The sequence below is a fragment of the Jaculus jaculus genome, chromosome 11 (genome assembly GCF_020740685.1).
Source record: "Jaculus jaculus isolate mJacJac1 chromosome 11, mJacJac1.mat.Y.cur, whole genome shotgun sequence".
Classification (NCBI taxonomy): Eukaryota; Metazoa; Chordata; class Mammalia; order Rodentia; family Dipodidae; genus Jaculus; species Jaculus jaculus.
In genome coordinates this window covers 79,750,214-79,772,738 of record NC_059112.1, presented here as the reverse complement: position 1 = coordinate 79,772,738, position 22,525 = coordinate 79,750,214, and the positions used below count along the sequence as shown (strand labels likewise).

Genomic DNA, 22,525 nt, shown 5'->3' with positions numbered 1-22,525 from the left:
CTGGACCCTTGTGCAGTCCTTCACAGCTTATGACAGTGTTCTGGAAATTCATTTCTCTTACTTTTATTACTTTCCTTTCTTCATTTCATTGGGATCTTAAATTTCATTATCTTGGGCCCACTCTCACAGAATACTTTGCTGGTCAGTTCATAGCCTCCTTCTTTGTTCTGTTTGTGCATCTGGCATTACTTGGGCTCCACCCTTTTCTCCCAAATCAGCACGTGTTGCTAGTGGAGAACTGGCCCCCAAAGTCCTCTGCTTTCTCACAGACAGGCCTCTTTCACCACTCTGGAATTATCTAAGGAGGGAAGAAGAGCATGTCCGGTGTTAAGTTTGGAAGGAAATTGATGTCTTCCCTTCCCTGCCCTGCCCTCTGGGAAACGGGCACGGGCTTATAGACTAATGCTCATGCACTCCTGTCCTCCCAGGAGGTCCCTGGTGGGGCTCTGAGGTTTGGCTGAGCCTCCTCTCCTGAAGCAGGGCACACATCCTCTGTGCTCAGCCACGTGTAATCCTTCCTGTCTGCTTTCGAACTGGGCACAAAGTACTGGCGCTTGGGCCCACCCTCTCCTTTAGTAGCAATTAACCTTTACTACAGAGCTTCCTTTGAAGTTTGCTCGTGTTTTTATTACAAAACTGCACCGAGGAACATAATGGGGGGAAATGTCTAAATTTCTGAGTTACCTAATCTGTTCAATTCCCTAGTTGGGTTCCTCTTGGCAGTTGTTTTATGTATGTAGTTATGATCTCAACCAGTCTGCCTGGGATCTCAAATCATGTTTCTGTCTCAGCCAATTTTTAAGATTAGAGCGCTGTTGAGCACCACACACGTGTGTGCACACACATGCAGTTGCACATTACACATAGATGAGTATATTACATGCATATGTGCAGTTGAATCTGATTTGTTTGATGACTGCACCTTATAGCTAAACTACATCTATGTGCTTTAAATATTGATACTACTATTCCACTATTCCATTGCCAAGTAGTTTCTATCAATGTGGAAGGTAGAAAGGAAAATTATTTATGTTATTATTGCTAATGATGATACTGAGTGATAAGTGTCATAATGGGTGTGAACTGCTAATAATGGTGCAATGCAGGGTTTTGAATGGCATCTGCCCAGATTTTCAGTTAAACTATGCAGAGAAGCCAAAAGAAACAAATGATGAGTTATATAAAAACCACAGAAAGAGAAGGCATTTTAGGCCAGCCTTGCAAATAAGAACCAAAGAATTATGAGTGAATGGCTTTTTTTTTTTCTAGTCTGCTGTTCACGGGAGCTCAAATAAATGAAATCATTTTTCTCTGCTTTTCACTCAGCAGTAAATCACTGGTAATCCAAGGTTGGTAGGAAAACAGCTACGAAACTCAAAGAAAATACAAGAGGATCTTTACTGCCATCTCAGAATGTGGAAGGACTTTCTAAGAAAAATGTAAAAATTACAAAGGAAAATTTGACTCATTTCCACAAAAGCTAAAATAAAATCCATTAATATTTGAAGGAAGACATTATCTACAGAAAAAAATGAATAAAACCTGCATCAAATGCACGACCCATTTTCATTAACAAGGAGGGTCTAATGGGAAGGGGTAGATCACAGATGAGCCTAAATAATGGTACCAAACTGCCTGTATTTACTGAAAAGAAAACTAATAAATTAAATTTTAAAAAAAAGCTAATTTATGTATAATTAGTAAATATTGCCCAACTAAAAGTGGACAAGATAATGAAGAATTAGCAAAAGAAAAATGTGTGAAAAAATATTTATTCTTATTAATAATTGCTATATGCATTAAAGCAACATTTGATATATAAATTTCCCTGTCAATAAAGATGAAGAAGATAATGACCTGTGCCAGTATAATTTGCAGGTGCTTTTGGAGAACTAATCTGCCAGTACTAGGTTTTGTCACTTTAAAGGAAATCTTATCTAAGCAAATAAAAATGAATGAATATTTTTATTAGATGCTTTTTTTTTTTCTGAGGTGGGGTCTCACTGTAGCCTAAACTGGCCTGGAATTCACTGTATAGCTCAGGCTGGTCACAAACTCAGAGACCTTCTTACCCCAGTCTCCCAGGTGATGTGATTATAGGCATGAACCACTAGTTGTAGTGGGTTTTGAGAATGCTTACTTCAGTGATAACTGGTATATCAAAAAGTTAAAAGCAACACAAATACTACAGCAATAGTTCACTTATTATAGTTTCCTACAGTGGAATACTCTGTGGCAGTTACATGCAGGTTAAGAAATAGCAAAAAGAAAGAAAGGAAAGAACAAAAAGAAAATCTATGTAAATTTCATTTTCTCACACTGAAGTACCAAGTAAGAAAGCTGATCAACAACTTTTTCCCAAAAATGACCATACTTCGGTGATCCAAACTTTGAAACATTATCTTTAAAGAAAATATGGGGCTGGAGGGATGGCTTAGTGGTTAAGGCACTAGCCTGCAAAGCCAAAGGACCCAAGTTCTAGTCCCAGGACCCACGTAAGCCAGCTACACAAAGTGGCATATGTGTCTGGAGTTCATTTGCAGTGGCCAAAGGCCCTGGCATGCCCCTTCTCTGTCTCTCTCTCTCTCTCTCTCTCTCTCTCTCTTTCTCTCAAATAAAATGAGTAAATAAATAAAAATGTTAAAGAAAAAATGGTCTAAGAGTGAAAGGGAAGCCTGGGTTTGAACAGTGAATTTGTATCAGCCTACTATGATTATCTCCTTTAGTATCTTTCACCATGAGGCTCTTTATCTACAAAATGAATAATTGCTTTTTTATATTTTTAAATGTATTTATTTATGAGAGAGAGAGATAGGCACATAGAGAGAGAATGGGCATGCCAGGGCTGCCAGCTGCTGCAAACAAATACCAGACGTGTGTGCCCCCTTGCGCATTTGGCTCGTGTGGGTCTTAGGGAATTGAACCTGGGTCCTTTAGCTTTGCAGGCAAGTACCTTAATGGCTAAGCCATCCCTCCAGCCCTGGAAAATTATTTTCTTCCCTTTTTCTCACTATGTTCTAGTGAGTGTGAAATGGGAAAATACAGATGCAGCAATGGGAGTCAGTATTGATGTTCCTTTCTGGGATTTTCCCTTTGCATATTCTGATGCTTTCAAAATGAAATTTCTCAAGGGGAAGCCTGTATTAGTTATTCCAACAGTCATGGAAGTAAATGTAATCTAATTGAAGTGTGGGCTGTTGCTTGGTCTCTAGGGATATTAGAATACTTAAAAAATTTGAACTGAGCCGGGTGTGGTGGCCCATGCTTCTAATCCTAGAACTCCAGAGGCCGAGGTAGGAGGATTGCAGTAAGTTTGAGAACAATTTGGAATAGGGAGTAAATTCCAGGTTAGCCTGGGTTACAGTGAGTCCCTGCCCCCAAAGAAATTTCCTCCCCAATTTAAAAGAAAAATTGAAGAGATTGATTGCCAATGGCATTTCCCAAACCATTTGCTTCAAATCCAACAATAAGCTTGTCTTGCTGTCCTCACTCAGTGAATGACACGCCTCGAGGATGCATGGAGCAAATTATAAGTAGCAGGCAGCTCAGCTCCAAGTAGTTACAAGGGTTATTTATCTTTGTGGGACCACTGATGTATGTAGCATGTCTACCTGATACTTACCTATTGTAAATGTGCCCAGTCTATCAGGGTGATATGTGAGAAATGCTTTAATTATAACTATAGCTATAGCGAAGGGAATAGATCTCCCAATTTTCTTCCAATAATAGAACTTTAATGGAGATATGATAGTGAGGCTGCTTGTCATTTAGATGAAAATGTTTTAGCAGCTTTTTTGGATAGTTTCTTGAGTAATGCACGTGGAGAAGCATTAGTTTATTTTGACTTATGCAAATATTCTACATGGTGTGATAAACTGCATTTTCTCTTGAAAATTTAATAGAGCTAGATTACAAGGAAGTATTTCTGCATTGTACAAAAATACTTACTTATTTAAGAGAGAGAGAGAAAGAGGCAGACAGAGAAAGAGAGAGAGAAAGAGAGAGAGAGAGAGAGAGAGAGAGAGAGAGAGAGAGAGCGCATGTGTGTGTGCCAGGGCCTTCAGCCTCAGGAAACGAACTCCAGATACATGTACCACCTTATGCATCTGGCTTATGTGGGTCCTGAGGAATTGAACATGGGTCTTTTGGCTTTGCAGGCAAGCACGTTAACTGCTAAGCCATCTCTCCAGCCTTGATTACATGTTGTGATAGGTAAAAGTCAGCAGTTTTATGTTTTCATTTTTATCATCACAGCCCTTTTTAAAATTTAATTTGGCTGATACTGATTGCATGGTGGCTTGAAGACAAATTGCCTGGACCTGCCTACACATGAATGCCTACATGTGGGCGAATAGGACTAGGGACATCTCCTGACTTTGCTTAAGCTATATAATTTGTTTTTAAAGATTAATTATTTTTTTGTCATTGAAAGCAGAATTGCATTTTCAAGTTAAATTCAAATACTCTTATGCATCAGGTAGAGGGCACATATATTTTGCCTGTCTAGGAAGTGGAGCCTAAATGGACTCGTTTTGATTATGCATTGGAGAGTTTGTGGAGTTGTGATACCTGTAGTAGGGCACAGATATATTGTCTTTATCCTTTTATAAAAATTGAGATCACTTTCTTGAACCTGGTAGTATGACTGATTTAACTCTTTGAAGGAACAAAAAGAAACTTTATTGACTTTGTATAGATGATTCTTGAAATAATGTTATTGTATTTATTTGAGCACTTTTATATTTTCTGCTTCTTGATTGGACAAGTTTATAAATTGTGTTGTGTTTTCTAATTTGTAGTATTTCTCAAGAAAAAATACAATGGGCAATAATAAAATCTCTTTAAGAAGTTTTGATGTAACTTTACATTTGTGGCACTTGAATGTTACAATTCCAGAGAAATGTCTTTATTTTAATTTTAATTATGCAATTATTGTTATTAATTTATTTTCTGAGGCAGGGTCCTATTGCATTTCCCAGGCTGGTCTCAAACTCTGGAACTCAAGGCATGTTCCTGCCTCAGACCCCCAAGAAGCTGGAGCTACAGGACTTTGTTACCATGTCTGGCTTTAGAGATGGTTTTTATTCTACCAAGACCGGCAATGAACACTTGAATATTAGATTGAAGTACAAAAATCTTGAAAGATAAAACTAGTGAGGATTTTTGAAGTGTTATTTTTGTACTCTGAAATGTATTTCTCTGAGACATTGTTAAATAGTTTGTTCTGATGTTAGGAATGGACAAAAAGTTTCAAATCTGTTCTGCTCTACTTTTGTGTTTTAAAGGTAGTTTTCAGGATCAAAGTAGATTTCTATATTTGGTAGGAGAACATTGATTTGGCATAATGGTTAAATACAATTATATATAGGATTAATTATCTATTTTACAAGTAATCATTAAACACCCATGCACAGGTCACTTGACAAATTCCTAAGAAGTGAGAATTCTAACACCTAACTTTCCAAGGGTCTATTTCCTAGTTAGGATTATAACAACCCTACCTATAAAACTCTAAGCAGCAATGCATGCCATTTGATTGCCAAACCAAGATGTGAAATCATGTAAGAATTAAAGAAAAGGCCATCCTTGTGTTAACTGGTATGGTGAAGGAACAACTTGGAACTTGAAAGAGCACTTAGAAGATAAGTGGATCAGGAGAGTTCAGATGGGTAGAGCCAGACAGGAATAGCTGCTCACTGAGTTTAGGATACTAGAATCAGATTGTGGCCCTGGCACTCTTATCGATTAGTACTAAGAATCAGAGAAATGACTTCAAACTGAGAGATTTCACCAAGCCAGAAAGTTTGCACTTTACCTCAGGATACTGGGAGTTATTAGAGTCTGATGGAAAGGGAAAAAGGTGTGGCAGGAAGGCAAATTGTGTAGACTCAGTGTTGAGGGACATTGGAAAGAGGCAGGTGGTCTGGAGACCCAAGAAGAGGACCATTCGAAAATTCAGGTGTGAAAATGTGGGTGAAAGAATAAGATGAAGGTAATGACATTGCAAGAACGGACAACGTTTATTGAACAAATAGACTGTAAACTACAGGAGGTCAATTTTCCATGTTATGTTGAAGCCCCAAACATGGATAATTAGGGGAAAGATATAATTATTAATGAAATAGGGGAAATAGGCAAAATAAATGATTTGAAGGAAAATCATAATGCTTATGATTTTGGATGTGCTGACCTTGAATGGCAATGAACTTGTATGTTGAGAACCTATGTAATGAATCCATAGTTGAGTCCTGGAGTTCTTTCATATGCTTGGTTGAGATGGCACTATTTCAATGTTTATATTTTATTTTTATTTATTTATTTGAGAGAGAGAGAGAGAGAGAAAGAGCGAGCATGCCAAGACCTCCAGTCACTGCAAACCAACTCCAGACACATGTGCCCCCTTATGCATCTGGCTAACATGGGTCCTGGGGAATCAAACCTGGGTCCTTTGGCTTTGTGGGCAAATGCCTTACCTGCTAAGCCATTCCTCTAGCCCTATTTCAATGTTTAAACTAACATCCACTACTCCCTAGGTAGAAGATAGCCTTGCATTTTGCCATCAATGTGTACTTCATAAAATTTGAAGAGGCAGGGGTCAGTGCCTGATGGAAAGTTGTTCATGAATGTTTAGTTAATTTCTATAATAAATCAGGGAAATACTTACTAATAGGACTCATGTCTTCTAACTAGTATCCCAGTATGTTGTCTTGGCAGAGTTTAATAATTCCTACAACAATGTTTGGTGTGATCCTTAAGGTTAATTTTTGGTGTATAGTCATGTAGTGACAACCTGAGGCTGAAACACCTCCATGTCATCCCCACAAGGCTACATTGGAGCCCTGTCATGGAACTGGAGATAGCCCATCTTACCTTTGCATGGTTCTAACTGGAAACAGCAACGGGTACTGGAGATAACCTATTTTACCTTTGCATGGTTATGACTAAAATCTGAATCCTTATTCTTTTTACCCAGTTTTCTTCATTTTTGCCTTGAAGTTTTGTAAATCAAATGAGTTGGGTATTTATGATTTTTAGTTCATAATCCTAGTGGACAAAGAACATGATTATTTGCTTAGAGAAATTGGGAAATTTAAGTCTAGCTATTAATCTTTCTACTCTCATCCCCCCTCCACCCACCCAAGTTCTCTAAATACATTTCATGAAGATCATGAGGACTCACATGGCACGGTCATGAACTTCCAGTATGGTGCTGTGCTGCTTTAGAAAATCCTTGGCTCCAGTGTATATAATGCCCAGACTCTTTCTCATTCTGTTTTGCTGTCCCTCCAATGTCTCACCACGTCTCTGGGATACGTTTCCATGTCAAGGCCTTCTGATCTCTCTCACTTCCTAGTCTAGAGGATTTTTTTTCCTCTTTTTGGTGAAACAAGGCACCTGGACTTTCTTTTAACCTGTGGGAAATCCATTTAATAAAAAAAAAAAATGATTTTGGCCATTATAAATTCTTTAGTTTTGAGTAGCTTTGGCTTTATGCTGAGTATAAGTTACTGAGGTGAGGAAATAGCCAGGACTTGGTGGTGTATTTGAAATAACAACGGAAATATTGAGGAAAGACAAACAAATTAATGTTCCAACAAATAATTCTGCAACATGAATTCAGGCTTTGTTTCACCTGGTAGTCTTTGAAATCCTTTGTGATCTTCTGCATTATTTCAAGATACCATTGATTGATAACAACATTCTAATAAGGTATATAATGCTGGGAGTGCCCAATAGGGTGCCTGAGGGTTGTAGTTACACATGTATCTGCTTTATTCCTATTTTATTTATACTAATAATGAGGCTATGAATGACTTCCAAGATGGATAATGGGTGGACCTGGCCCATGAAAAGTATTGACAGCTGAGGGTTAGTACATTTGATTGATGAATTCACCACAGAGAAACTAGAAACCATAATATATTCAGCCTATGAATAATAGAGATTTTAATTAGACACATTTTGTGTATGTGTAGGTGGTATGTGCATGTGCATATTTATGTAGGTGCATGTTGGGGGCTGCACAGGCACATATGTGTACATATGCTTGTGGAGGCCAGTGATCAACATTTGGTCTTCTTATTTTGGGGGGATAAATTCTCTCATTGAACCTGGAGATTACTAATTTGGATAGACTAGCTATGAAGCCCCCAGGATCCTTCTGTCTCCACCTCTTCAGTCAGTACTGTGAATATAGCTGCACACCACTACATCCGGCTTTTATGTGGGTTCTGGAGATCCAAACTCAGGCCCTCATGACTGTGCAGAAAGCAGTTTACCAAGTGAGCCATCTCCCCAGCCCAAGTCACACTGTAACAATGATCTTCTCTATTTAGCTTGCAAAGGGAAACAACTTAATAAGGTGATTGTATTTTCGGGAATTTTTCTCTGTGTATCAGTAGGAATTCATGAAGTTCTTATTTATTTCCAGGTAATGAGTGTTCATACAGCAACTACCCTGATATACCCTTGGAGGAAATGCCAGATGCAGATGGGGAAGGCAGCACTCCATCCCTCAATATTCAAGAGCCACACTCTCCAGCTGCATCTAGCGAAGCATTCACTCCCAAGGAGGGCTCTCCTTACAAAGCCCCAATCTACATCCCTGATGACATCCCCATTCCTGCCGAATTTGAGCTTCGTGAGTCAAATATGCCTGGAGCAGGACTAGGAATATGGACGAAAAGGAAGATTGAAATAGGTGAAAAGTTTGGACCTTATGTGGGAGAACAGAGGTCAGACCTGAAAGACCCCAGTTATGGATGGGAGGTAAGAATGTTGACATACATAGATAGTTAGACCTGTAAAGAAGAGATTAATTAGGAAATTTTCATAACAAGTTTGCTGCATTTGTTGCAGTGTCTTCAAATAGATCTACAAGAATGAACTCCTTTACAACCTCAATTTTTGTTAAAAAATAAATAATGTGCTTTTAAAGGGATAGCATAATAAAAGCAAACTCAACTTGACTAAGAATGGTTAAAGAATCATCAAGAAAATACGGTTCTAGATATCCAATTTTGAAACTTTATATCCAGCCATCTTAAACAGCATGTGACATTGGCAAACAAACATAATTATATTGAGCTAATAAATAGTACATTCATTAAAATGAAAGCACAAAATGAGTATAAAAATTAGTCACTGGTCTCAGCCATACTTTTCATAGAATCCATCTGGCAATATTTAACAATTAGAAGTCATTGCTTATAATATTTAAATTACTTTTATTTCAATAAGTACAAGTATTGCACTATTCTTCTGAGTTTATAATTTTTGTATAGATGCACTATATATGATGTATATACATATACAATGTGTTTTTAGTTTTATTTTTTAGAGAGACAGGGTTTATATTAGACCAAGCTGGCTTGGAACTCTCGATTCTCCTGCCTCAGCCTCTTGAGTGCTGTGTGTATAGGTGTGCATCATCATGTTTGTCTTATTTTTGTAATTTGAAAATTTCTGTGCTTAAATCATAACATAATAATTTCTGAAACATATGGACTGTATCTGAAAACTTGTAGGCAACTTATACATAGCTAAAAAATGTTGTTGGAGATGTGATGGACCTTTAGTTTCAAAGTATTTCACTTAGACAGAAATCAGATAAACTAGATTTATTTTGGTATGTCCTCTTAATATTTATGACCATTAATAGAATATCTGATTAGATTTTCAGTGGAAATAAATATGAAATGCCTTCAGGACGTAATTTCAACTTTTTGTCCTCTTACCTTATGCAGGTTTCCTTGTAAACTCTGTTCAAACTTCCATGATATAACCAATTCTTGTTCAAGTTCTGAAATGCCAAAAACTGAGGTCTGAATTTAGCATGATTGTCAGTGAGAACACCTTCCTTGGTTCTGTTCCGGGCTATGGCCTCAGTAAAGGTGCACTTCAGTGAAACTGCTTTTAGACATGTGTATTGATAAGAGAGTTTTTCAAAATCACTGTAGCATTGCTGATATGTGAGTTGAATACATTTAAAACCAAATGCGTATGAACTTTACGTCATTATTGTTCACCTTAAAATAATGGCTGTAAACATTCTAATAATAAGTAACTCATTAAACTTTTATTACAAAAGCTCCAGAGTTAGACAACAAGTGCAGCTCTGGTCAAGATTATGCAGAAAGTTAGGAATAAACCGAGGCATAATCATGGGATCAGTTTGCAATTACAGGGTGGGTAAGTGCAGGACTGTGCCTCTTTAAACATAATGCCTGTGGATTGGGGGATGAGCCTGGGGAGAATTCTGCATTTAGAGGAAATTTAAAAATAATTATATTTTTCTCCTTGGAGTAAAATATCTTCAATATATACATGAGCAAATATTTACTTTAAGTGATATAAAACGATTTCTTTCATTATGTCAAAACTGAGCTGCTTTTTATTGCTTGGAATTCAAGATGCCTTTGTAAAATAGCTCATGACTTTTTGGCTGAAGGTCAGACATTCTCTTTGTGTCCTTCAAAAATTCAGTTGATGGCTAATTCTGCAGTGCTCTCCATCATTTTAATATTCACTTTCATATTTGAGAGTGAGTTGTCTTCTGTGGGAGTGTAAGACCAAAACCATTGAAAAGTCTGTTTGTGATTTTGGTAAATCTTACCTGTGGAGGAACAGTTGAGTTCCTGGCTCCAGTTCTTTTTCTTTTTAAATGTTACCCTAGTTAATACAAAAGCCATTTGCAATGAACAAAGACGCTTTCACAAAGCATCTTACTCCACTTTTTTATGCTCATTTTTTCATTGTTTTATATATATATAAATATTTGTTACTCATTCCCTTCTTCTTATCTGGTTAGATTGGTAATTGTGATCTAACTACTGTGACCTTTATTTTTGATATAACTTCATTTTTAAGTTAATGAACTGAAGGAGAAAAAAAAAAAACTCTTAAATCGTCCTTAAGTGCAAACTTGAATGAGGAAATCCATATTTGGCAAGCAATTATTGAATGTCTACTATGCATCAGATCCCATATTAAATGTTTCCACTGCAGAAACTTGGCCTGTTGTAACTGAGCAACTTTATACTGTCCCAAGCACTGCCTTTGTTCTCTGTTCTCTAATCAGCTTCTCTTCTGGGGCATTTATTTCAATAGATGACATTACCATCTACTCTAGTTGTTCAACACAAAAACATAACTCTTGACTGGACTTGCTTCCACACCAACCCATGAGGAATTTATGGTTCCTGTTTTCTCTCAAATCCCCCCTTTCTTCACATATGCACTGTTCTCTCTACTTAGGAGTCCATTTTCTTCCTAATCTTTAGAGGTTTTTTGTTCATTCTTCCGGTGTGCCTCTACCATGATATTATCTGTAACCTTCCTAATCAGAATTTAGTGTTGCTTAAATTTTGTTTCAGTGACACTGGGGATGCCATTCACTGAAGAATTTTTAACATTGTGCAGTATCCACATGCTTGCTTAGAGTACCTGATAGAGCAAGATTTCTTTGAGAGCTTTAAAATAACACTGTCCTAGTATAGTTGGGGCAGATATCATGGAGTATAAATCTCTGTGGTGCTATACAAAGCTCAGAACATTTTCTCTTTCCTCCCTTCCTTCCTTCCTTCCTTCCTTCCTTCCTTCCTTCCTTCCTTCCTTCTTTCTTTCTTTCTTTCTTTCTTTCTTTCTTTCTTTCTTTCTTTTTCCCTTTCTCTCTTTTTCCTTCCCTATCTTTCTATTTTTCTTTTGGCATTTGTGTGTTTTGAGTGTGCATGTGTGTTTATATGTGTGAGTACATATATGTGTATTTGGTTGTGCATGAACATGTACTTGCATACCTATAGAAGCCATAGGTCAGCATTGGGTATTTTTCTCAATTGCCCTCCACATTAATATTTTTGAGACAGTGTATCTCATGTGTCTGGAGCTCATTGATTCAGCTAGATTAATTTGCCATCAAGCCTGGAGATTCTCCTGTCTCCACCTCTCCAGCCCTGGGATTACAGGTATTCACCATCACACCCAGCTTTCATATGAGTGCTGGGGATCCTAATTTAGATCCTCATGTTTGCATGGGAAATGCTTTCACCACTAAGTCATATCTCCAACCCCATTTTCTTTCGAGGTAAGGTCTCAGTCTAACTCAGGCTGACCTGGAATTTACTATGTAGTCTCAGGTGGCCCAGAACTCACAGTGATCCTCCTACCTCTGCCTCCCGAGTACTGGGATTAAAAGCATGCGCCACCATGCCTGGCCCATGTTGTTTTTTAAATCAGCAGACTATATTACTTAGCTCAGGCTATCATAGGGTGGGTGGCTTAAACAACAAAAGTTTTCCCCCCATAAGTCTGGAGACTAAAGACTAAAAACCAAAATCCTGGCTACAACCTTTTTTTGTGGCTCTCCTTTTGGTTTGCAGATAGCATCTATTGCCAGGAATTGAATCTAGCCCATTGCCCAGGGTGAGCAAGTGTTCTGTAACTGAGCTATATCTCCAGCCCTTTGGTAATTATTTTAAAGTTATATATATTTTCCAAGTAAGATACTTTGGGGAATCCTGTAAGTTTGCATTTTAGAGAAATCGGATTTAAAAAAAATATGATTATGGCTAAAATATATGGTTAGGGAAAATATACAATCATAAGATATAGATATCATAAGCACCATTTTCTCTCAAACCAGTATTTATTTAATAAAGAACTTTTAAATTATCTTATTTATTTAGTTATTTTCCGGGGGGGGGGAGAGGGAGCAAGAGCGGGAGAGGATCCACTAGGGCCTTTAGTCACTGCAAATGAGCTCTAGATATATCTGGCTTTATGTGGGAATCTAACCTGGGGAATCTAACGCAGGTCATTAGACTTTGCATGCAAGCACCTTAACCACTGAGCAATTTCTCAAGCCCTAATAAAGAGGAACCTTTTTTGCATGTGTGCATGTGTGATGTAGGCACATATGTGTTCATAAGCAGATGCCTCATGTGCATGTGTAAGGAGGCCAGTGGGAATATTCAAGTGTTCTCCTCTATTACTCCTGTGCATTATCACCCCTGAGACAGAGTCTCTTACTGAACATGGAGCTCATTTTTTTTTTTTTTATTAGATTGGCTTACCAATGAGCTTCCTTTGTCCTTCTGCTCAGCACTGAGATTACAGGCAAGCACAGTCCTTTTAAGTGGGTGCTGGGGATCAAATTCAGATCCTTATGCTTGTGCAGCATTTTACCCATTGAACCACTCCCCAGCTCCAAAAGGAACTTCTAAAATAATATTAGGGTGTGACAAGGCTTTCTGATTTATAATGTGTATCACTTTCTAACAGGTATTGGATCAGATTCTACACTGGGCAATGAGAGCTTAGTGCAGAGCAAGTCGGGGAACACATGTGCTGACTACACAATCAATGACTTGCTAAATCTACAGAGTTACCATAGGATCATGGCATAAGGCAATGGCCAATAATTGTATATGAGATTGACACTGACACATGATTCCTCTTTCTCCTACCTCTTGTTTCCTAGAAGTTCAAGTATCTCTAGTGTGGTCTAATTATGTGACTATTGGCTTTATGTGAAAAGGAAGCCCTGACTATTCTTAATTAACAACAAAAACAAGAATTCAGAAGAGATTCATAAAGTTCTTTTTATGCCAAAGAATAATTTGAGTGGCATGCTATTTAAACAGTATGACATAATTCATTGGAAAAATCACTGGAAAAACAGTGTAAAGTTTGGTTTCTGTGAAATGTTGTCATCTAACACATTTGCTTATCATTTTTGCTGCCCATCATAGAACTCTGCAAGCATATCTATGCCATTTGGTGATGAGCCTACTTTGTGCCTGGTTGCCAAGTCCCCTGTCATGTCCAGAACCACTCCAAATTATTGTGATGAATTAGGAATTCTGAGTATAGGGTACTAGAGTGATATTTCAGTAGCAAAAGCATACAAGGACAAGAAACTGAGTTCAGATCTCCAGCATCCACATAAAATGCCAGGGGTGCTGTGGCAAATGCATGTAATCCCAATGCCAGAGATGTTGAGGCAGGTGGATCCCTGGGGCTTGCTGGTCACCTTGCATAGCCTTACGTAGTGAGCTTGGGGTCAGTGAAGAACACTGCCTCTAGAATAAGGTGGAGAGTGATTGAGTAAGATAATCAATGTCAACCTCTGGCCCCCAAATGCATGTGCACACACACATGCACTTACCTACCTGTGAACATACATAGTCATATGCATGCATACTTCATGCACAAACACATGCATAAAAATTCCACTATAAATTTAGCTTTTCTTTTTTTCCTTTCAGTCATTCTTGCAGTCATACACAGAATGCTAATGACAAATGTATATAATAAATTTCTCTTATGTTCTGTTACATAGAAAAGGAATCATGGAAAGATCTTATACTGGAGTCAGAAATTAAATAATTTCAATGCTATGCTTTGAAAATATATTGTTTTATTATTGTAATCCTGAAATGCAATATTAAAATTAAGATACCTCCCTATGTCATTTTAAAATAAATAGTTCTCACATCGGTAGGTTTGATTTTGTGTAGTGCAATGGTGTCTAAGATATCAAACCAGACAATCAATCTAGCGTGGGGGAAATGATTCAGTGGCTACAAACAAGCATTTGCTGTGCAGGTCTGATAACTGGCATTCCAATTTCTTTTTAAAATTTTTTTAAAATATTTTTTGTTCATTTTTATTTATTTATTTGAGAGTGACAGAGAGAGAGAGAGGGAAAGTGACAGATAGAGACTGGGCATGCCAGGGCTTCCAGCCACTGCAAACAAACTCCAGACGCGTGTTCCCCCTTGTGCATCTGGCTAACATGGGTCCTGGGGAATGGAGCCTCGAACTGGGGTCCTTAGGTTTCACAGGCAAGCACTTAACCACTAAGCCATCTCTCCAGCCCTGTTCCAATTTCTTAAACACACATAAAGCTGAATGTAAGTAACACATGCATTTACAATCCCAGTGCACCTATGGCAATGGTAGGTTGTTGCTGTCTGCTTCTCATTGATAGGACAAACATCCAACCAGACACAGCTCATGGGAGTAAGAGGTTATTTTCCGGCTTACAAAATCCAGAGGAAACTTTATCAATGTTGTGAAAAGCCTCTTACTTCCATAGATCCAACTGCAGCAAGTCAACACTAACAAGCATGAGCTTCCAGAGCTCCAACTGCTCTCCATAGTCCTAATAGGGCTGGATTCCAAGATGGTCCCCCAGTGACATGCACCCTGCAGCAAAGATCTGCCTGCTAGGGGCTCATGCTGTAAGATTAATCAAAAACACTAGAGTCTATGGGCCATACATTCAAACTACCACAGAGGTGGAGTCAGAAGACTCCAGAAGCTTGGGAGCCAGCAAGTGGCATTTATAGTGTCAGAACAGGAGATACCCTGTCTCAAACCATGTGGGAGATGAGGACTGACACCTGGATGTTATCCTCTGACCTTTACAAATGTGCTGTGACAAACTCACCCATATACACACAAAAAATACAATCTGTGTGCTATCCTGAAATGCTGAAACCAATAGCAACTCTCAAAATACCTAACAAACATGGCAATTAGGAGACTGACAATCCAATAATGTAAATTTGATAGTAAAAATAGGCTAATCCAAAATTTTAGATATTTGTCCTATATTCCTTTTTTGCTTTTTATACTTTCAGCTTTATTTAAATATTATTGGCGTGAAAAATATAGAGACAAGGTAAGCACTATGATGTTTTCATGTACGCATACTGTGAATGACTTCCACAAATTAAAGTTATACATCTCTTTGGGGTCTCTCTTTCCCTCTCTCTCTCTGATGAAAATAACTAAGATGTACTTTCTTAACAAATTTCAAGTATTTGACACAGTAACTTTTCATAGGTATCTAGAATTTATTCATCTGACAATATCAAGTCTGTGATTTCTGACTAATATCTTCTCATTTCCCTCGATTTCTAGTTTCTGGGAACTACCTTTCTACTTTATTTCTTTGAATTCATCTCTTTTCTTTTTGTGTGTGTGTATGGTTTTTCAAGGTAGGGTCTCACTCTGGCCAAGTCTGGCCTGGAATTCACTATGTAGTCTCAGGGTGGCCTTGAACTCATGGTGATCTTCTTACCTCTGCCTCCCAAGTGGTGGGATTAAAGACGTGTGCCACCATGCCTGACTAGTCTTTTTTTTTTTTTGATTCTACATGTAAGTGAGATCATACCTTGTTTTGTCTTTCTACACTTGCTTTATTCATTTAGCACAATGCTCTGTTGTTGCACATGGCAGATCTTTTTCTTTCCCCTGCAGTGCTGGGGATCAAACTCAGAACCTCATTCATGTTAGAGAAGCACTTTACCACTTTTGTTAAGACTGGATACGATCCCATTGCATATATATTCCAAAGCTTTGAGGTTTCTGAAGAACCTTCATACTATTTTCCATAATGAGAGTGACAGTTTGCATTCCCTCCAACAATTGTAAAGAGTCCCTTTTCTTTACATACCAACACTTATTGTATTTTGACTGTTTTTATTCTTTATTTTACTTTTAGTTATTTGAGAGCAAGAGAAAGAAGCAGAGAGAGAGAGAGAGAGAGAGAGAGGCAGATAGAAAATGGGTGTGTCAGGGCCTCCAGCTGCTACAAATGAACTCCATACACATGTGCTACCTTGTGCATCTGACTTATGTGGGTCCTGAGGAAACAAACCTAGGTCCTTTGGCTTTGTAGGCAAGCACCTTAACCACTAAGTAATCTCTCCAGCCCTTGACTTTTGTTTTTTACAGCAGTCATCCGAATAGGCGTAAAGTCATATTGCATTTTGGTTTTTGCTTTGCATTTACGTGATGATTAGCAACATTGAACACCCTTTATGAAAATACTTAATGTGTTTATTTATTTGAGAGAGAGAGAGAGAGAGGCAGATAGAAAAAGGCATATATATTATATATATGTATATATGTATGTATATATATATAATATATATATATTGGTGTTAAAGTTTTATTTCATCTATCTTTGACAACTACAGAAGAACTAGATGGTCAAGAGCTAGCATGATTAAAATATATATATATTGTCTATCTATCTATCTATCTATCTATCTATCTATCTATCTATCTATCTATCTATAGAGAGAGAGAGATAATGGTCACGCCAAGGCCTCTAGTCACTGCAAACGAACTCCAGAAGCATGTGCCAACTCCTTTCTCTGCCTCCCCAGTGCTGGAATGACAGGCAACCACTGCTACTCCTGGCATTATACATGGGTGGTAGGAATCCAGACTCAGGCCCTCATGTTTACACTGCAAGCACTTTACCCACTGAGCCATCTCCCCAGGCCTTGCACAATTTTTAGATGTCTAAAAGAACAATGCAGCTCCCTGGATTACGGGAAAAGTGTGCAAGAGGACAATCCTTGAAAGTAGTACCTGGGGATGTGCGGATACTGAGAAAATAAGAAAAGGAATGACATAAATATATTAGGAAAGCATATTTAATTTTTCAGGACATTATAAATGAAGTCCCCTTTTGGTGTTTTGGAAAATAGTTTATTTGTTTGAATTTGTAGGGTGAGAGATTAAGAGTTGCTGGGCTTGTTGACAATTTTTTTCATAGTTCTGCCAAAGTAAGGCACTAAGCTTTATGTGGGTTACACAGGGAAGCATCACATATCAACTTCAGTACTGGGCCTTGCTGGCTAGCTAGTCTGACCAAATCAGTGAGTTTCAGATTTTCAGTGAGAGATCCTATCTCAAAGAATAAGGTGTAGCAGTGATCGAGGAAGACACCTGACATTGACTTCTGACCTCCATGCACACATGCACATGTACAGCCACACACACATGGAGATATTACCTTCTATTCTCCCATACAACATACACATATGCATGCAAACATTTTAAATCATGTTGATGAATTTACCTAGTATGGCTTTTTAAGCTCTACCACTCTTCTTGAAGCCAAGGTGAAGAGAAGATGGAATTTACACAAGAAAGCTCTTAGAGACCTTAAAATCCTGCCATGCTTATACTTAGGTTGTGCTTACACACAGGCTGTATGTGTGCATTTATTTCTCATGACTCAGCCAGCCTGATGCATGATGGGTGGTGAGCACCTTTGGGTTCCTTGCAAGTTGCTGCCAGTGCTGTTTTTCTCCCAGTGGGATTCCCAGGTGTGTGTGGCATGACATTGAAACCTTAGCAGGTTGGCAGTCACAGGTGTGTGTGGTTTGTTTTTCCTTTTTCCATTGTTTAAATTAGTTTGGTAGTAAATCAACATGTGTGGCATCAGCATTGAATCTCCACTAGGCACCAAAACCAGCTGCTTTGAAAAGAGGGTGATTCTTGTTGGTCTCACACCACCACCCATGGGAATCCCTGTTTTCTTGCCAACCTCACTCAAAGGAAAGCCTCTGTCTAGCCAATGAGTTATAAAGTTATCTCAGGGAAGCATGAAGCATCCTATCAGACAAGCAGGAAGAATTTCCTGTGAATCTAATCTATAGGTGATAGCAGGTGACCTGTTGGAGTACCTGTTGCACAACTTGAGCTGGTATCATTAGAATGAAAAGGATATAGGGACCTTGAACTTGGTTTCCAAAGGGATATAAATCATCCTCGAATCCTCTTGCTGAAACATTTCTTCTCTCTTGATTGAGACTAAATCAGAGGAACACAGATGGTGCATGTTCCTGAGTAAAACTCTTGTTTTCCTATATCTCCCTAGAAAGTCATATCCTCAAACCCCCAATAGTTTAGTAGAGTATAAGGTAAGCCCTAGAAATTCAGACCTTTTCTGGATTTCATGGTGGCTTACAGTAGGTTACCTGTTTGAAGGCTGAGCTTAATGCACCTTTCCCTGTCTGTCCTCATTAAGCTTATACCTGTACTATAGCTTTTTGTGACCAGTTCATAATAGCTGACAAAATTGGCAGACCATCTTTAGATTACTTATCTTTTCTTTATCATTGTTTTTTTCATGTCATGCTTCTCCAATTTTTCTCTTTAGAGTTGAACTTGGAGTTTATTTGATGTTATTTTTACTTACATACATGCTTAATAGCCTATATAGTTGTGTGTAGGACAGGGAGGCCACATGTGATTTGCCCTTTAGGCCCATACCTTTCTATGTATGGGTACTGGTGAGAGGTCAGTCAGGGATATTACCCCAGAACATACCCACATAGTATGGATGTCAAGTTTAAAAAAAAAAAAAAGCTTGAAATCTTTTGTTTTCCATCTCCCCAAGTAAATATAATTACTATTCTTAAGTGACACAAATGTACCCCAGGGTCATGGAGACATGTTAGAGAAGTATCTGCTTGCAGGGCAGCACATGAGAACTGCAAATCATACTTGGGTCACAGAGCCATTACATGTGAGGATCAGAGACAACGGACTAGCTTTCTTACCTGATCTTTTATAGGGCCAATATTTATTTTTATATGCATTTGATCTAGAGGCCCTAGCTTTAGAAAACTGGCCATAATAATGATTAAACATCGTATGGCTCATTAAAGTCAGTTTTACAGCCAATATTTTTCACAGTGATATTTCATGTGTTCATCTTCTGCTGCGGCTAACATTTTTTTAATCATGCTAGCTCTTGACCATCTAGTTCTTCTGTAGTTGTCAAAGATAGATGAAATAAAACTTTAACACCAAGCTTCAGGACTGAGAATGGCCAGACATACATTTAGTATTTACTTAGGGTTGCTTTATCTCCAAATCACTGTTTACCTTCTGAGCTAAGGAGGGAATAAAAATAGCTGAAAAAGAGATACTCAAAGGGAAAAAGAATTATCATTGTATATAATAAGAGAAATGACAAGAAATCATAATTCTTTCCATTAAGTAAATATGTTAGAAAAAATTTATTATGAAATGACACATTATGCAAGCCAGGAATCAAAGATGACATCCTTGCATTAAATACGGTAGATGCCATTAAGGAAAACAGTCAATATGTCACTAAGCCATGGCCTGTAAAAATTAAATTGATTTGGTAAATGTAAGTAAGATAGATCTGTTTGCTTTCATCATCAATTTTGAGTGGGTGAACAGGTGATGTCACCAACCTGGGAGCGATAAAGATGCAGGAACCATCTGGAAAGGCGGGTGATGAATGGGCAACTGCTTTTGGATAGTGACAGTGCCGTGGTACTTTGTCACTGGGGATGCAGTACTTAATAACTTTTCAATACCATCACAATAAATTTCTCTGCCTTATTAATATAGAAATGGTGAGTTATTACCATGATGGCGAGCGTAAATAACTAGAGATGCCGCCGTCAAAAGCTGATTGTTTGGGCATGTTTCTTTAAGCAACACAGTTGACTCGTGGTAATCAACCTATGCCTATACCAGTAGAGTTTATTGCACTTGTCAAAGGAAAAAGTAGTATTATTCAAAATTATATGAAGCTGTAATAAACAAGTTTAATATATTATCAGACTTTTCCTGTAAGTTTTCAAACACAAGGCAACAAATCATTTTTAATAATGTCTTTTCATGTAAATAATGCCCTTATGCAGTAATAATGTCCTTTCCTAACTATTAACAAAACAGTCAACTTCTTTGTATTTGTTTGAAAGGGTATTTTTATTTGTACTTTTCAGTCCTTGGAACTCTGTGGCATGAAATCCTTTGGCAAATAAAGAGCTAAGGCAGGAACCTTAGAACATTTCATTAACAAGCTCCAAACTTGCTGAGTCCAGGCCATGTCACACATTTCCATTTTAATTGAACAGATGTACTTAAGAGCAAATGAAATACAGACAAAATTATAAACATGTGCCACCAAAAAGTAGGCAGGAAGGAGCCTCTGGTGAGCATCTGCGTGTGTTTTATGAAGCCAAGGACTACCACTTCATAAGTTTGTCACTGATGTCTCCAGTTTAATGAGGAGAAACCAAATATGTAGATAGGTGGAAGTTGGAGATGAATTAGTCTATCAGTCACTTAGCACCAGGCAGGGTGTCTGCCATTGTTCAGTGGGAAAATGATTAGAGTCTGGCGGCTGCCCCTCCTTACACACCACTGGGTGTCCAGTCTGAGATAGAGTTCGGAAAGCTTCCTCTTTTGCGTCACTGTGATCTTTATACTGTTTCTCAGCCAGGCTGACTTTTAATTCTGATATTGTCTTTCAGGCTGCAGTCTGCCAGCCTCTTAAATGAAATGTCTCTCCACCATTTCTATTACTGCTGAAAAGAGAGCCAGCAGTCTATTAACAGGCAATAAAGTTCAGGAAGCCCAGGACTCGTTTCTTGGGTCAGAGGTGAAAATTGCATACTAAATGAAACAAAGGTGTGCCTTGATCGCTCAAGAAGCAGCAACAGAGAGAGCACACGTGTTCTTTGCCTGAGTCTCCCACTTAAAGGGGAAGGAATAATCGTAATAACGTTGGCCCGTGGAGTTAAGTACTCAGTTGAGAGAAATTATACCAATCTGACAAATATAGCCTTCACAGGAGATAAAGTCTCTAATGACCTTAAATGCATATATTTATCATTTAATTCAACAACCCTATTCTCTTGGGCTTTGGACCAACTATGTTTCCCAAAAAGTTTGGAAATTTTTTCCTAGGCCAGAGAATAATGGTCATTTGTCAGAGAGTTTCCAAGCTAAACGCAGTTGGAAGTGAAGGACAGGGGAGGGGGAAAATGGTTAATGGAGTCTTTCTACCTCAGAGAATATTAATATGAGGTGTTATTGATGCATGCTCCATGGTATCTCATGGATGAACAGTAGGTGGCATCCAGTATAATGAAGAAATGGGAAAATTTTAATCTAAGTCATTTTCATCTGATTTCATTAACTTAAAAAAATGTCATCAGCATATGCAGCACATTAATTTGCAAAAAAAAAAAAAAAAACAAACACCAGGAATACTAAATGGTTATGAAATGTGCTAGTTGGATGTGGAAATGTCAAAAGGATCCCACTGAAATAGAAGCAGAAGGTATAACGTTCCATCAGTAAAGTGTGGATGGAGAAGGAAAGAGGCCCCAAAAGAAAGAGGCCCTTGTGTCTGGTGGGCTTTTCCTCACTGTTGTTCTTGGTCTCATGTGATGAAGTACGAGTGATACTCCTGGAGCACTGTGACTCTGGTGTCGCCCTTTGTGAGACTGTCCGGGCCTTTGTTCATGCTGTCAGTCAGTTGTGCTTTCTTTCAGGCGGCCACATGGGTAACTGCCATGGCTGCCTGCAAATAGATTTCTGTAAAACCATATTATCCTTTGGGCTTTTGCTCTTGAGCCCCCAGCCCCCTTCCTCAACAATCTAGCCATTCATGTGGCATAGTTCCCTTGCTTGCTTCTTTGCCATGTGTCTAGTGGTTTGTGTTTCAGGGCACTTGTGTGACACAGTAGAACGAACACCGGGCTGGATGCCAGGAACCTGGAGTTTTTGCCCCCAAGTCAACTGCGGGACCTTGGAAAAGTCATTTGACTTTCTCCTCTGAAGTCTCACTAAGGTCACTTCCATCCCTAGTGCTGAGTCTTTTTGTGACACATTCTTCTGATGCCATTTATTTATTATAGTGGGTTTAAGGTTTTGTCTTTGTATC

General features: G+C 38.3%; 1 protein-coding gene and 1 long non-coding RNA gene across 10 annotated transcripts in view; one reads left to right on the top strand and one right to left on the bottom strand.

The window, feature by feature from the left end:
• The window catches only part of Mecom (MDS1 and EVI1 complex locus), an 806,791-nt gene that overhangs the window by 493,168 nt on the left and 291,098 nt on the right, over window positions 1–22,525 (top strand). For all 9 annotated transcript variants that reach the window (XM_045161392.1, XM_045161395.1, XM_045161388.1 and 6 more), the window contains exon 2: window positions 8,432–8,769. In XM_045161392.1, coding sequence (XP_045017327.1) covers window positions 8,479–8,769 — 291 coding nt within the window. In that variant the 5' untranslated portion in view covers window positions 8,432–8,478. The remainder of the gene's footprint in view (window positions 1–8,431; window positions 8,770–22,525) is intronic.
• On the bottom strand, window positions 121–7,356 carry LOC123464439. The gene is made up of 3 exons (XR_006639579.1): window positions 7,181–7,356; window positions 6,871–7,044; window positions 121–298 (listed from the first exon to the last, which is right to left on the bottom strand). It is a non-coding gene; the product is annotated as an uncharacterized LOC123464439 (long non-coding RNA).